At 35.8% G+C, this 16,523-nt stretch overlaps 1 protein-coding gene across 1 annotated transcript in view; it reads right to left on the reverse strand.

Moving 5' to 3' along the window:
• LOC142345080 (uncharacterized) overlaps positions 1-16,189 on the reverse strand; it is a 32,841-nt gene extending 16,652 nt beyond the window's left edge. Inside the window, exons 1-3 of the mRNA XM_075397164.1 lie at positions 15,323-16,189; positions 12,259-12,484; positions 8,892-9,024 (exon numbers count right to left, since the gene is read on the reverse strand). Coding sequence (XP_075253279.1) covers positions 8,892-9,024; positions 12,259-12,466 — 341 coding nt within the window. The 5' untranslated portion in view covers positions 12,467-12,484; positions 15,323-16,189. The remainder of the gene's footprint in view (positions 1-8,891; positions 9,025-12,258; positions 12,485-15,322) is intronic.
• Positions 16,190-16,523: the final 334 nt, after the last annotated feature.

Raw genomic sequence — 16,523 nt, forward strand, 5'->3', positions numbered from 1 at the left:
TACGGTGCGGGTGAACTAGCTGAATCAGCTTGGGTATGTGGTGCTGAAATTGGTTCTGGCGGGCTAAAATGGATTATTTGCGTCAAGTCTCGCCTGTTTATGAATGCGTTGTTATGCTTGGGGTTGCGCTTTGAAATTTGCATCTTTAAGGCGCGGGCAACATTGCTGGAGGTCGAGATACAGGAGCGTCGAGAGGAAAAAACGCTAACATTGTCCGTTTGCTTTTGGTTGCGCTATATCTTTTTGCTGCCCAAATCTTTTCTGATTAAATCTTTTTTCTGATTTACTATCTTTTGCTCTAGATTTGTCTCCTGTACCTTTCTGCGCCCTCTCTCAATGTATTGCCCCAGTTCAGTGTGCCTTTCATTTCGGGTTCCGAATTTGGCAATGTCCGAATTCCGGACGCGAACTTCTGGTCTGTTTGGTTCCTTTATTACACTTGCTGTGGGGTTGAATTTCCCGACACTGCTCACTGGGGCAAGGACTTCATAGAGCCAATCTCAATTCTGCCTCTGCGCTGCGTGTATTTTGCGTGCTATCTACACCTGCACGCTTCTTTTGCTCCTTGGCATCGGTCTGGCAATGCCTTCTGACCACATGAGACGCGATTCGCCGTCTTTCATTTTCTCCTGTTCCTCATGGGCCCGGGTGTTTGCAGCGCCGATGACCTTTTCAATTTCGATGTCAGAGCACATGCCGTATCTGCCCACTGTGCGTCCGTGATGAATGACCTGCCCGGGATCTTCGTCTAAATAACGTTTAATTATTTTGTTATGATTTATTTGATTTTATGGTGACATTTGAAATTGGTGTATTACAAAGTCTAACAAAGTGTGCTTCAAATGGTGTAATTTTGGGTGTTTTTGTTTAGATTTTTCACATTCTTTATTGTCTGACTTTTGCAGCGCATTTGCAGCGAATTTTTTAATGGAATGTGATTTATGCAATGGTAGATTATTTAGTGCAAATTGTCGTTTTAAATTTTGAAGAGGTATTTGCGATGCCATTGACATATTTAAGTGGGGTTTGAGAATTTTATTTCGAGGTGCCAATTGAAATGCAATGGGAAAGCATGTGTTATGATGCGGTGGTTTTAATGCAACTGGTTTAATCTGAAGTTGTGAATTATTGTGTATTAAAGTAGGTATTTGCGGCGCGATTAGCCGACCCGATGAAAATGAGGGTGAATTTAAGTTTATTATGCCATTAATTTCTGTACAGTTTGCGTTTTATTTTGGATTACATGTTTAAATGAATCCGAAACTTTGGATATTTTGCCACTACGAAATGTTCATCGTTTGATGAAACTTTTCACCTCTGACAAACGGATTTCCAGATATATAATCTACAAGGCCCATTTTTGCTCCAGGCATGTGTTCGATTGTGAAATTATAATGAAATAGACGGTCAATCCATCTAGAAAGGTGGCTATTAAGGATTTATTTGACCTATGTTCCTTTAGAGTTAATAGTAGTGGGCGATGATCTGTTATTACTGTGAAATCCTTCCCGCACAGATAGTATTTGAAGTAGTCGATTAACCAAACAAGTTCTAAGAGCTCCAATTTGTTCACACTATATCGTTATTCTGTGGGTTTTAGAAATCGCGATGCGAATTCTATAGGTTTCCATCCGTTGCAAATTATTCTGTTCGAGTGCAGCTCCCAATCCAGAACGAAAAGCTTCACATATCACATGGACATCTAGTTTAGGGTTTTAATGGCTATCTTTGGTACATGCGGCAATTTTGTCCTTTATAGTGTTAAAAAGTTTGGTATCTTCCTCAGTCCAGAAGAGTTTAACAGATTTTTTGAGAAGTTGTCTAAGAGGGTGACAAAGTTGTGCTAAATTTGTGCTACCCAAGCTATTCAAATTCTGTTTCTGCAAATTGGCATTTTTGAAGATTAATTCTTAAATTTTCTTCGTCTAATTTTTTGCGAAAATTGGTGACGTAACTACGATGTTCTGATTCGGACCCCGTGCTAGCAATGATAATATCATCAAGGAAACAATAAGTGTTTTGGAGACCTACAAATAGAAAATCCATAGCTTTTTGTAATTCAGCGGGCATGTCAGTGAGGCCGTAGAATCCTGTTTTAAATCTATAAGTATCAGTGGATTCTCAGCAAAATATGTTGAAATTACAGTGGTTTGCAGTGTCTTTGTGCAATTGTAGTTAACTATAAGCATATTTAAGATCCATTTTTAGAAAATATGCGTATTGGCCGTTTTGAGTGTTTGTGAGGTGTTGTGAAATTGAATCAATTAACATTTCGATGTTGGTCATTTGATATTTATTTTTGTGGATTGATTTGTTTAAAACTTTAGAATCTAGTGCTAATTTTATAGATTGACCTTTCTTTACTGTGATTACTTTCGGGGACATGAAATTTTTCAATGTGTCCCTATTTCTGTAATTGATCTAATTTGACCATTACTCTAGGTTGTAGATTAATCGGAACCCGTCGACCTTTTGGATGCTTCGCTGTAAACTTTTGATGAAAATTTGATTTCGCTATATGAGTCTTTGAGAAGCCAATTCTTAAGACTAGATCCGGAAAATGCGACGCAATTGTCTCCTTAATTTTTCATGCAGAATTATTGGTATTATTAACACATTTTATCGATATTATTATCGCAGTAACACATTAACAATTTTTTCTTGTTGTTGAACCACTTCCACACCGAGGCTGTTGAGGAGATCTCGACCCTATGATTAGCTTAAGTCCATTCTCCACAAATGTTAAGCAACCCTCATTGCATGTCAAGTTGTTGTATGTCACTGTGGTTGCGAGTTTTTCAAGCACTTTTATCGGTTCATTTGAAGGTCTTTGTCTTGCTTAGTAGTGATCCATTTTGCAGATGGTGTAGTTCTGAGGATTCTGTTTGCCAGAGTCTTTGTGATGAGACTGAGTACACTGCCTAAATCAATCATTACGTTTGCCTGGACGCTTCCAAATTTGATTTTTGCATTGAGGGGTTCAAGTTGATTGGCAGAGTCACAAGAGATGACTGCTATATAGTTGTCCGAATCGCTATGTTAGTTAGAATCGTAGACTTTATCGTAGAAATGTTGGTGGCTTGTTATATAGTCGACCGAACCTTCTTCATCGCATTTTTCGGCCGTTGTTTCGATTTGATTAACATTTGTTTTCGGAGGTTTTGATGTTTGAGCCTGCGACTTTTTCGGCTTTCTACACTTCCTTGCAAAATGCCCGGTAATACCACAATTATTACAATTTTTCCATTTGCGGGGCAAATTTGACGGTGGTTATGACTCTAGCGTTGACCACAATTAGTGCAAATGCTAGAATACTGGCAGTCCTGGGGAACAGTTGGGTAGCGAGCAAAATCCTAACGAGATTGTTGGTAGTTCGCGTTGCGATTGCGGCCTTGGAAATTATTGACAGCATTAACTGATTGAGCAGTAGTACTGAAGTTTTGATTTATTTTCTGTTGGCTTTGTGCCCCCATTTCCATGGGTATTGCCACCTCGAGAGCTTTCGTTGGTGAGGCGGTTTCTTTCAACAGTTCTCTTTGAGTGTCATGATCCTGCATGTTGAGTATGAATGTATCTCTAATTAGAGTAGTTTTCTCGTCTCCCAGACTACACTTTTCTACTTATTCGATTAGGCGCCCATAAAAATTTTCTGCTGATTTTTTTATTGTATGAGGAAAAGAAAACAAAACGATCGTAGGTGATACGCCCAAGTTTGGTGAATGAGTCGTCCATCGCTTACCAAAGTTCCTTGAATGGCTCTTTCTCGATTTGGAAATAAGGGTGTTTGCTCTTAAAAATGCTACAGCCTTCTGTTCCAATGCATAGGTGGAGTAGCGATGTAGCTTTTTGTTTGCAATGTTCCAAAGGTTTATCCCCGTACAAAATGCCAATTTCGTCTATCTTTTTGCATCGGTTTTGCCAATTTACCTTTAATTGCAGATTACGGACTTTTCGGTCCCTCTCCGTTGCATGTGTATGATTCTGCACGGGCTCTTCATATGTTGGTTCAGCTGGGTACGTTACTGCTGTAGGTGGTCCGTTTAACAATGTTTCCAGTTGAATCCCTTCTTTCGCCAACAAGGCCAATTTCCATTGTTGCGTCCACTTGTCCCGCGGAAGTGGTGGTTTGATGGTTGGTTTTTCCCTGAAGACGTCATTGAGGAGAGGAGTCTTGCGAGAGTCGATTGCTGACTGCGCCATGTTGTACTCAATTACTTTATGACAAGTCAATTGAGCAGCGAATTTTTCTTGGCCGAACTGATTTAGGCAGTTGCGCCGCGTTTGCCTATTTGCTATCTATTAATTGAACTCTAAGTCGCGAATTTAGTTTTCGCGGCGCGAATGGCTTAGCTTAAGTTGAGCTAACTAGTTTGAAGAGCGATTGACTAACTTTAAATTACAACTGTATTGCAGCAGTGCAAATGGGATGAATGAAACAAGATTTAGACAAATTAAGATCAAAAAGCAAGTTACAATAGATCATAAGTTAATCACGCACAAGAAAGGAAATTAATTTTGTTTATATGCATGAAAAGACAGTTTCCTGTCTGGAACCTAAACAATCATCAAATTGAACTAAAAGAAGTATGATGAACTAAGTGAAAGCATCTGCCCATGAAAGGGATAAATAAATAAAGTTGAACTATATAACGGTAATTTATATTCTGATGATAAAATCCATCCTGTATTACAAAAATAATTGAAAAAAATGGAAAGCAAAATTTTCACTCTTTGTTTGCAATTGGTTTTCGACAGCATTTTTGGATCCCAATTCTTATTCGCTCTTCTTATTCTTTTTTTATACCCGATAAATTATAAATAGTTTGAGGTCTCAATCATTTAATTTTTTCGGCATCAGTTTTTCCGGTGATTTTACTGAACAAATTTACTGGAATGCTAGAGTTTTCCTTATTCTCGCCAACATTATCATTCGAACGATATGATGCCTCGCAAAATGCACTTCTGACACTTTATTAAAGTACATCAAAAATCGAAAAACGATAACGCAGATATCGCAAAAAAAATGGAATGCTAGATTTACTGGAATGCTAGAGTTTTCCTTATTCTCGCCAACATTATCATTCGAACGATATGATGCCTCGCAAAATGCACTTCTGACACTTTATTAAAGTACATCAAAAATCGAAAAACGATAACGCAGATATCGCAAAAAAAAATTGAGTTGAAAAAAAAATAACAAAAAGCAAGCCATTAGCAATTTATTTTTGGACTGCTTTGCATTAGAATAGCAATGAATGAGAAAATTTGCAATAATAATGAGAATTTTCTTTCTAAAGCTCAAATTTTATTCCTCATTTGAAGGCTGCCAGAAAAATGACAACTAAATTTATTTTGAGATTTCGTTGAGAGCCACAAGAAAATTATACAGCTTGAAAACGTAAGATTTTTCACACAATTAGTTTAGCTTATTGATAGTCTTTACTTGCTAGGAAAAATTGGGAAGCCTAGTTGTCATGGCATTTAAAGAAAACAAGAATCACTATTGAAAACTCGATTCACTACAAAAATTAAATTTATTGATGAAAAGTTTTATTATAAAAAAGTTTCAATATAAATAAGATTATTAAAATATAAATTCAATCCAACAAAAAGTTGACTGATTTTTGAAATTCGAGGCCAGAAGGGCTTTACTTTCTAGAGATAACTTTCGGGTTGAACAGTGAGATATCCCATGATAAAAACTTCTCTTTAATTCATAAATTTTCATTGATGAGCAACAGTTTCTCTATTGAGCAGCACATTCCAGCAAAGTATTCGACTCTCTATAGCAACCAAGGAACAAAAAACTTAAAATAAGCAGCCTAAAATAAACAACCTGAAATTCAAGGTTGGTATAATTTCGAAAAGTAGCGGTTTTGGGCTTGCCGGGTGTCTATGCCTGTCAGTGATAATCAAAAAGTGCTCAACCGGCTGAAAATCGGATTTCAACATACAAACAACCATCAAAACGCAGTAAACTAGAACAATTATTTAACGCAATTAGTCTGTTTTCGATAAGAATGAAAATTTAAGATGACTGTTCTTTGCAAAAATTTTTTCATTTAAATTTTTCTGGTGTACATCTTGCTGAAAATTTACTTAATTCATTCTTTACACTTAAATGCATCCTCCTATGGAACATCGGTTGAGAAAACATTGATCTTAGCATAACTAAAGTCAGATTTTAAATAATTGTTTCTCCAACATAGAAAAATCAAAAATTGTCAAGTTTCGATATAAAAGTAGTAAATACAAGGAACACCAAGTATTGGGAGTCAATCTATGTGTGGTACAGAATCAGGAACTAAATTATGGTTGTAAAAGTAACATTCCACTCATTAACATTTAGCCAAACGCTCACATGACATAGTTCATTAATTTCAAAACACAATTGTTAATGGACAAATTTTTAGTTGTTGTTCCAATGGTAAATAAAAACTACACTCAAAGAGCAAACTCTTGGGGCTCATTGGATTGATATACAAAAAAAATTGTAAAGTTTTAAATTCCAACCTAGGACTAATGTGGTACATAATTTTTAAGCAAAGTCTCAATTTTTGAACGAGCTGGTGCTGTTTAAAACCAAACAAAATCCGTTTTTTTTATTAATTTTTTAAAACCGTCATAGTTTTCTTATTTTTTGTCTAATAACCAAAAAAAAACTTCTCAACCCAATTGCGCTGCAGTTAACTCTGTCATGCTCATTACTGTTCAAAAAATTAAACAAAAATAAACTGGTAATGAATGCCCAAAATTTTTCTAATGAAATATCCGATTTTCGACGAAACGATTGTTAAAACAATGTTTGAAAATAAACTTTTAATATTTTTTCTGCTGCTGCTTATAGCGGTTTCAGACCTTCCCTTAGGCAAGAGTGATGTAAATTTGTAACGTCCGGTTCAAGAGAATGTTGAAAAGTAATGAAAGCAAAGAATAAGCTTTCATATTTTCCAGACAACTATTAGTTAAAACACAAATAATAGTTCTTCATGTTGAATTCACTCTACTTCTTTTCACACTGATTTATGTTACCACCTGTACCTTAAAACAAATATATATTCAATAATTCAACTCGCAGTTATTTCAATTCCAAATCAACTTAACATCAAATCTTTTTATATATTTCGGCGTTTAAATGAACAACTAGCAATGCTAAAGACCATAAGAATTATCCAACAACAAAAAACTACTGACGTTCAAGACTGCGGCATTAAACAGCTCAGCTTGAGTAGGTTTGAATTCGATGAATAATGACAAGAAAGCTTTTTTAGATTAATTGTGTTGATCGAGAAAAAACATTTGACAATCTGACTTCTCTTACGTTTATCTGAACCAAAACAAAACTCAACAGCTCTCTTAGTCTACCAGACGGAAAAACTAATAATTTTCAAATAAAATAGTCTGAGCTAAATCTGAAACTCTAATTTTAGAGCAGAATCAATTGAGCAAATCCAAACAAATAGTAACAGCGTGTTTAACAAAAAAATTATTGAAATCCAGATTGATATTTTTGATAGCAGCTAAACCGTACAGATCTCATGTCTAAAACTATTTTCGCAATGAGCGGTGGTCCAATATAAATTTTACGGCCGGGATCAAACTGCCTATGGAGTTGAGATTACGAGCCATATGTGCCAGCTCAAAAACATTACGCTGAACTCCAAACTTAGATTAACACATAGACACACATCAACTCAAACAAACAATAAATGCAAACTGACATTAGCGCTAGAAAATGAATAGCAAATTTGTGCATGTCAACCTCCCTTCTTGAACCCTTCTCTTTAAGATTCAGGTTTTTTTTTCGTTTAGCTTCGAAAAAGAGCGTAAACAAGCAGGAGAAATACTGCGAAAATTTTTTAAAACGAAAGGTGTATATTTGGTAGAAAATTTTCAGCGATAACTCAAAAGCTTCATCTACGAGCCAAAGTTTAGAACCTTTGAGAACTGATATCATGCAGGGATCGTAAAAAAATCAAGATCTGTTCGTGATTATTTTTTCGCTGTCAAACTGTAAAAACTCTTTGAACAATTCGAATATATCCAAAGGCTAGTCGGCAGATCCAAGCATTGACACTGTTTGCATATTCTTTTTTGATTGCTGAGATATTTGTCATAGATTGGATTTTGACATCAACGCATTTTGCGTCGAGGGAACGTCGTATACTGGTTGTATTGGTAGAAACGCGACGCTTGTAGTCTCGATAAATCGGGGATTCTAGTCGGTGGTATAGTTATCTACTCCTTTTATAATAAAACTCACGTCTTTCTACTACCGTTTTTTGTTTAATTTTGGAAGAAATGTTGAACTAAAAATCAGCAGTTTTGTTGCTGGTTTCAAGATGCAATAAATCAAGAAATGATCAAGATTTCGATACTTTTGCCTACAAATGCCCTAATAGCGACCAAATGATTGAGACCTAATTATCCTCAAATAGAGGAATCCTAACATTGGAGTGCAACAAAGTATTTATTAAATTATTGCGTCGTTAAATGACATATGGGTTACAAAATTGGGGTTAAAAGCATAGGGCTGAAAAAGAAGGAGAACCTTGAATTTATTGTTAGCTTATTTCTTTCGGACATCTAATGAACTGGTTTGACATGTGTTACTGCTTGCAAACACAAATTTCACCCATCTTTTACTCTTATCACCGCAAATGAAAGAAACGAATTAAAATTAAAAAAAGGAATAGAACGCATATAAAAGGCACCCTGATGATACGGAACGTCTGGTCCTACTGTTGGTAACTTAACTAGATCTTGTTCGAGTAGCGGGGTGTATCAGGTGGGAAAGGGACCTTGCAAAAAGGGCAGTTTTGGCCAGAAAATATTTCGATCAGGATAGAATGATAAGAAGCTATATTACAATCAGTTTTGTGCTACCATACCCCAGCTTCAGTTGGGCTGCAGACCACACAGCGAGTACTCCATTCATGACTGCCACTATGAACTTGTACACGTCTTTTTGACCCTCACTCACATTGGTCTGCAGGGCCATGTTAGTCAGCACTGTCGTCATGCCTGAAATTTAAGACTAGCATACGTCCAAGATTATTCAGTCGGTGGTGTAAATTGATGTGCATCATACAACTGTCTGTTCAAAGTTAAACGAAACTCGATACCTCATATGAAATGCAAGATATTGGTTTTCTTGATGTTACTTCGAATGCTTTTGCAAGATCTTACGCTTTCCATCATAAATATTGACATGTCCTGATAAGATTTTGGTGAACGCCTATTATGTTGTAAACTCATGCAATGAACTTACCAGTTTGTAGAGATACTTCAAGATATTCATTCTATTTTTGTTCTGGTTCAAGATATTCGTCTTCATTTTGTTTTAAGCTTATGTATAGAGACATCACTCGAAAGGTTCCGATCTATTTGAATGTTTCTCAAGCGCTGAGTGCACCAATGCAGTGTAAACATTATACAGCTTTTAAAATTTTAAATCTAATCTAATATTCCAATTTCCGGTCTATAATTTGATTTAAAAGTTTCAAAACAACTCAATGACTGATAGCAGTTGTAACTGACATTGCTGACATGGCTGAGGAATTCTCAGGCTCAAACCGAACTTGTAAGAAAGATGAAAAAATGAGAGGAGGCATTATTGACCGACTAAAATTACATGCTGAATCACTATACTTAAATTGGACCAAAAATCTTCTTGTTGGCCGAACAAAAATATTTTGGAGCCCCCTTAAGACAAGATTTTTTGTTTTGGAAGTCTGCGTGAAAAACTATTACTTTCACTGTTATTGACTCGTACAGCCTGATAGGAGGGCGGCTAATCTACAAATTCCATATAATTCTGAAGGTGCAAAAAACATCATTCGTGGAGGGTCATATTTCAGAGGAGAGGGAAGAGGAGACACTTTCCAAGTTCCTAATTTTCGCTTAAACAAATAGCGTGGATCACTGGAAAAAAATTCGCTCTTAGTTAAAAGTTGCTGTTATTTCGTTCATAAACATTTTTCCTATGGGTGGAATTTTAATCCATGGGAACTTTTCTTTGTCAGATGCCAGCGATTAATCAATACTACTTCTTAAAAACACTTTATTGTCCGAGCAAGCATGGTGAGCACAAACATAATGAGAAATGACCAAAATGCAGGCCCGTACCGAACGGCAAGTCAATATCAGTACTGCGCTAGTCTAATTCCAAGTCTAACTATCAGTACTGATTCAGAGCTTTGATCATAACACATTTAAGACTTGTCAGACTTGGCCAAGACTTGGCAAGTCTTAATCCAAGTCTTGGCCAAGACTTGCCATGTCTTAATCCAGGTCTTGGCCAGGACTTGCCAAGTCTTGATCCAAGTCTTGGCCAAGGAAAATTTTATCACCCATGAAAGCATAACACAGAAACTATTCCCGCAGCTGTGAGGTCTTGTACAAACTAAATGAAAAACAGAATTCTTCCCATTCAATGAATGCTATTCCAACTTAAAATATTTCACTTTACCTTCACCAAAATGCTAGGTTCACTATTTAGTTGAATTTTTTGTGGAAAATAATTGATTTCCAATTGATGACACCATGCGTCGTACAGCTCCAAATATGTAAAAATTCTTGTCGGAAAACTTTTCAGATCCATGCTCAAACTTTTTTCTGTTCCGAAAATTACAATTTTTCATGGAGACAATGCCAATCTTCAATAGTTCAAATTATTTCTGACTTAAAACTTCTACATTGAAAATAAATTTGGCGGATCTCTTGTTTTCTCCGACATCCCATGAGACGTTGGATGTTATGGGAGACAAGCTTTAAATAATTTCTTTACGTCAAAAATTTCTTTTTGTAACGGTTATAGTGCCACTGTCCTTCTCCATTCAACCCATGCTTTCAATGTTTGTAACACACCTATAGCGAACAAAGCGGTCAATCGTTCATAGAGGCCCGGTGAATCTGCAGCAGAAAACCATGGTTTTGTAAATCATTGCTGATATTTAATGGAGAATAGTTAATAAGTTTAGTAAGACCGTTTTTTTGTTTAGAAGATTCCTACTTATTAGTATACTGCTTTCCAACTTTTTATCTAAAATAACCTAGATGGGACTGGGTTTAATTCTACTTTCCCCTGACCAGCTTCTTTTGAACTGTTAGTCAGCATATCAACATGCCACAAAATCTTCTTTAGCAACTCCATAAACTTCACATTGGAATTAATCTAACTTTTAGAAAAATTGAAATTTTAGCCATCTTTTTCTTCTATTACTTCAGCGGGAAATCATGACGACAGTAGAAAAAGAAAAATATGAATTATTTTGTACTAAAGTATTAAATAACGGCGGTATAAAGCCTGGTGTTTTGCGCAGAGCAATTAGTATTAGTAAAAATTAATATCAATAAAAACCTCTTGTCAAAATCAATCACTCAGTAAAATGAAAATTTTAAAACTTCAAAGTTTATTTTGAAAGAAAACCCAGGTCGAGTTCATTTTAATTCCTTAAGTGTGCCGTACTAAGGAGGGAGGGAGCGAGTATGAATAGCTCAAAATTATTCGAATATATTTGACGATGGCCTGCACATATGATTGATGAGCGTTGGGGATTAAACAGTTGCCTGTTTTCGAGGATCGAACAAAGTTTTCCCAATTAATTGAATGAGAACTCCTTTTAAAAAATAAGAAAATTTATCTATATAATAGTTCAAACAGAATTGTCTGTTGATGTAATATGAGCAACTTATTCCATCAGATTGTCCCTTCAATACCAAGACTTCACGTGAAACAGTTTTGCTTGTAAGTGTACAGTGGTAATATTAAGCCATATTATTGCACTGACCAAATTTGTACAAAGTTGAGATATCACAGCAGGATTGCGCACCGGAAGCGTGCTGGGACCATAACCCAGAGGTCGGTAGATCGAAACTACCTCCTGCTAACTTTTCAGATTTAAGCGTTTCGTTTTGAAGTTTCCACATTGTAAGTGGCTAGCTGAATTTTGCCAACATGCATCTCATTCGTTTTATTGAAAAAAAAAAAACACGTTTAATTTTACCAATTTGAGTTAGTGTATAACTGTTCCTGGAGGTCTTTTCAGAAACTGTTGGCTGATGCCAGTCAGTTCGGGTCTTTCCCATTATAACCCTAATTTCTGATCGTTTCATTACAGTCCCTAGGTATATGCCAGGGTTACATCCCACGGCTCAGGTTCGCGACCCGAAGTCTATATGATCAGATCTTCTTGCCGTCGAATTTTTCTGTTTGCGCGGATAATGGGAAACCTAGAAACCGATCAAAAATCTAACCTTGAACCACCAGAATTGGCATATAGAAGACCCACAAGTTGAGGTTAAAGTAATAGTTCCTGGCCTCCATGAACATGTTCTTCTGTGCGTGGTATTTGTCTGACAACTGCTGGAGGAGTTTAATCGGATCTCTCAGTGAAGTTTCGTCAGAATCCAAATTGGCCGATAGCTGGAAGTCGCCACCGCCTCCACCACCACAATTAGCCATCGATTAATTTGTGAACGACTATTGCAGTCAATCGTTGTCAACAGTATTTGGATCAAGTTCATGCAAGTTTTTTTGTTTTAAAAAAATGATTAGTTGAAATGAGGATTATGTTTACTATAAAGAAGGTCACAAACAGTTCAGTATTTTCTCTTAAGTGTTGCTGTTGCAAGGCGGTTTTTGTTACAATAATTTTAATGAGTTCTTCTTTCCCCTTGTGTTTCCAGTTATTTTTGAATTTCCGGTTTGATTGTCAAATGAGAGGTTCTAAAATTGCTTATTTTTTCTCCTTTTAAACCGGGGAAAAGTCCTATCTACGAATGCATCGGTGCTAGTTGAGCTCCAACCAAAAGTCGAGGGCGTTAAAGTATATTATCTCATACTTTACCAGAGCTTTTGGTCAAAATGTTTATCTGTCAGTTTTTTACCAAACAAAATTAAAACTTTAAATTAGGTTGTGATTAAAGTTAGCTGTTTTCGTAATTCATGAATAAAATCGTTCATAATGATCAGCTTCGTCAGAATCGCGTCAATATGACAGCGTGGCATACCCCTCTCCATTTGTTGAGCGCAATATAGTTAATTATGAGTTAATTAATGGACGAGATCAACCTGTGCCACGATTTTCCCCTATCATTAGATGAAATTGAGTGGTAAAAGAGTTCTCCATCTGGGCTCAACAAACTTACATTATGAATTCTCAACTCTCTTTTCTTAACATATAGCTAACAACAAATCTTTTCCCTTTGTTCCTACGCTCAGGTCTAGGTACAAACTTATGAAAAGACAACGCTCGACCAAAATGTACTATGAAAAGACCATACTCGATTCGTTTGAGCTATGAAAAGACTCTATCTGGACATTAAGACATGCTGTACTTTAGCATGACTCAGATTTTTCACAAAAGAATTTAGCTCGACCCAAAATTTTACAAAAGATTTTAGCTCGACCCAACATGGGGTATGGACATTAGCTCGGCCCAATGTTTGCAAGAAAGAATATAGTCAAGCTAAGGACTTTTCATGGATCCAGGTAGAGCTTGTCATAGCCAATTAAAGTTCAGCAAGTCTTGTCATGGGTTCACTATTAGTCTTTTCATGAGTCTGCTTTTTACCACGAAAATTAAACGTGCAACTCTTTTGCTCATTATTGCTTATAATGTATTGAACATGTATGCTCCCTCATCTTTTACAATTCTGAACAACCTCAAATCCGGCAAAAACTTGCATTATTTTTAAAAAGATAGTTCATAATTTTGGGAGAGAAAATAGATTAATTAACGCCACATTTTTGACATGACTAAGGGGAATAGGACCATTACGCTTAAGCTACCTGGTTTCATTCAATTAACTGATATGGTAATATACTCCAGCGGAAATAACTGCTTTATCTTAGGAGTTGGCAAAATTCTGAAGTCTTTTTTGGCAGTTTTGCCCCCACAACTAAACTTTTAAAGTCATTTCATGAGTCTGCACCTAGACCTGGGTACCATAAGTCCAAACTAAAAAAACGAAAATTGAATAGTTTGAGGTATTAGATTCTGTAAAATAGATATCATTTTTATTGACTGAATTTGTTTTTAGAACTAAAAGTCTATAGCAACTATTGATGAATAATTTTCCGTTCTTCAATGGTTAATGCAAAAATCGAATTTAAAAGATTTCGGTATAGCACATGTTAGAATGAGCAAATTATCTTGATTTAAAGGTTCTTTGTTTAAATACAGTTATCTTACATAACGATTTTGTTTTACCGATCTCAGAGAAGCACGGAGAAAAACAAGTGACTACTTTCGAGGCAGAAAGAGAAAAATTGGACAACTTAGAGTGTGCCTTGTCTGTCCAATTGGCACGTTAAAAAAGTTATCTCGCGCAGGTTTTAAGTGTTTCTTTGCTTTGCTTTTTCTTTGCTCTTTTGCTCTAAGGCTTTGAGCCTGAGATACCCAAGCGCGTGTATGCTTTGTTTTTCTGCGCTTTTCCCTTTTCTGCTGTTTGCAGGACACGGAGACCTGGAAATGACACGTGAGGACCTTGAGACGACACCAGAGGTGACAATAAAAAAGAAGACTATTTCGAAAAAAGAACAGCTTTTTGGTGCTTTAGATTAATAATTCTAAAGTTTTTTGTTCTCTTCCTTTGATGCCACTTTGTGTTTTGTTTCATAAATTAGGCTCATTCTGTTTTACTTTGTGTTTCTTCCAAGTTTCTAGGGCGCTTCTCATTAATCAGAAATTGTCTCGTTAATGTTAATATTTTGGCTTTGTTAATGATCAGAATTTAGCTCGTTAATTATCAGAATTTAGCTCTTTAACGATTAGACATAGGCACACTTTACCTCAGAACTCGTTCATTTAGGCAGACTTAAATATAACAGTAAGATGCTCGTCCATGTAGTCAAGAACGCATTTTACACCACCTTTTGCGTTTTTTGTTGTCTGATCATAAACGCACACTTCGACCAAGGATGTACATATATTTACCCACTTCTTGGAAAGGTTTTGATCCTAGTCTGCTTAAAACTAGTACATTTTAAACAAACATTTTCGCATTCAAACCAGTACAGGTCATGCTTGAAGACCCGCAAGATTTGTAATGAAATAACCCCATTGATATAACCCCATCCCAAGAAATTGATATAACCCCATCCCTAAGAAACAATGCTGACCCAAAACGTACAATTTCCTTGATGCAGTGCTAATTAAGACGACATTCAGTACTGGTGGATAAAATGCGAAAGCTAATCGAATGAAACGTGTTTGAGGTGTCTATTACCAGTCTTAATTATTAATCATCTGTTGATAACTAATTATTTGTCTGTTTCTAATTGATGAATTTGATCCAGATAATTAGTCTGCCGAACGTGAACTCCGTCTTCGAGATAATCCGTCTTCGATGATATAAATGAATAACTAAATATTCCAATTATTTGTTGCAACTAATACAACGTTCAATTATCAAAATATTAAAATTAAAAACAGTCTGAATAGTAATAGAATTCGTATTGGACAGACTGGTATTTGTAATAACAAAATAACTATAATAAATATCTTAAATCAGTAATATTAATAATATATTTTTACAATACAAAACGGCTGGAATGTCGCGTTGTCATCGCGAACACTATACACTAATAAAGTGTTCGGGCGAGATCAAAGCTGTTCAATAGCTGTTTATCCATTTATTAATTATATCTTTTGGCGGCATATTTCCTGTCTTTGATCTCGCGTTTCTTCTTTTCTTCTCTGATTTTCAACTCTTGGCCGTTTTCAAACGATAGTCTCCAAATCAGAGAACATGTTTGTGTGTGTTAAAATTCTTTATAAGACAATTTATACGTGTTCCGGCGGTTCTGATTGGCTCTGAAAGTGTCATTTAAACTGTAAAACAAGATTAAAGGTAAATATAATTCTTGATTGAAGTAGATCAATAAGCCGCCACTTCAAAGAAAAGTTAGTCCTCGTCTCTCGATTATGGGTCATTGATCGAAAGGGAATTGTAACATAAACATATGTGCAGAGTCCTTATTGATATACATTAATAAGTAAACATGTAAGTGAAATATGTAAACAACGTGATACGTGAACAAATAACTCTTTTTGTCCTGTTAAGATTTATAAACCGTTTCAATAGCATCTGTAGGCCTATAAAAATAAGGGCTGTTGCCTGAAGAATTTCATTTTTTCCATACAAAGTTGAGCATTTTCTAGTACGACATTTTCTAGACTACATTTAAATACGAAATGTTTTTTTTTCTCTACAAAAGTCAACTCTTTGGCAAAATTGAGTTTGTAAGAGAAGACTGCATACTTTGTGTGTGTATTTTTTTCAGCAATATAGCCCATTTTTCTAAAGAATTGAGGGCCGATTCTCATCAAATAAATTTAAAGTGGGCGAATAATTGCTCAATCAAAGAAAAGAATGATCAGCGAAAAAAATTGTGCAGACGCTTTTTACGCGCAAGCTATTTATTTTATCCACAAAATTAATGGATAAAGAGCAAAATAACGCAAACCGCCCCCTGAATATCATCTCAAATGTTATCATTGCAATATCTTTGCATA

Source organism: Convolutriloba macropyga, chromosome 8 (assembly GCF_964194025.1).
Source record: "Convolutriloba macropyga chromosome 8, txConMacr16.3, whole genome shotgun sequence".
In the NCBI taxonomy this organism is placed as follows: Eukaryota; Metazoa; Xenacoelomorpha; order Acoela; family Convolutidae; genus Convolutriloba; species Convolutriloba macropyga.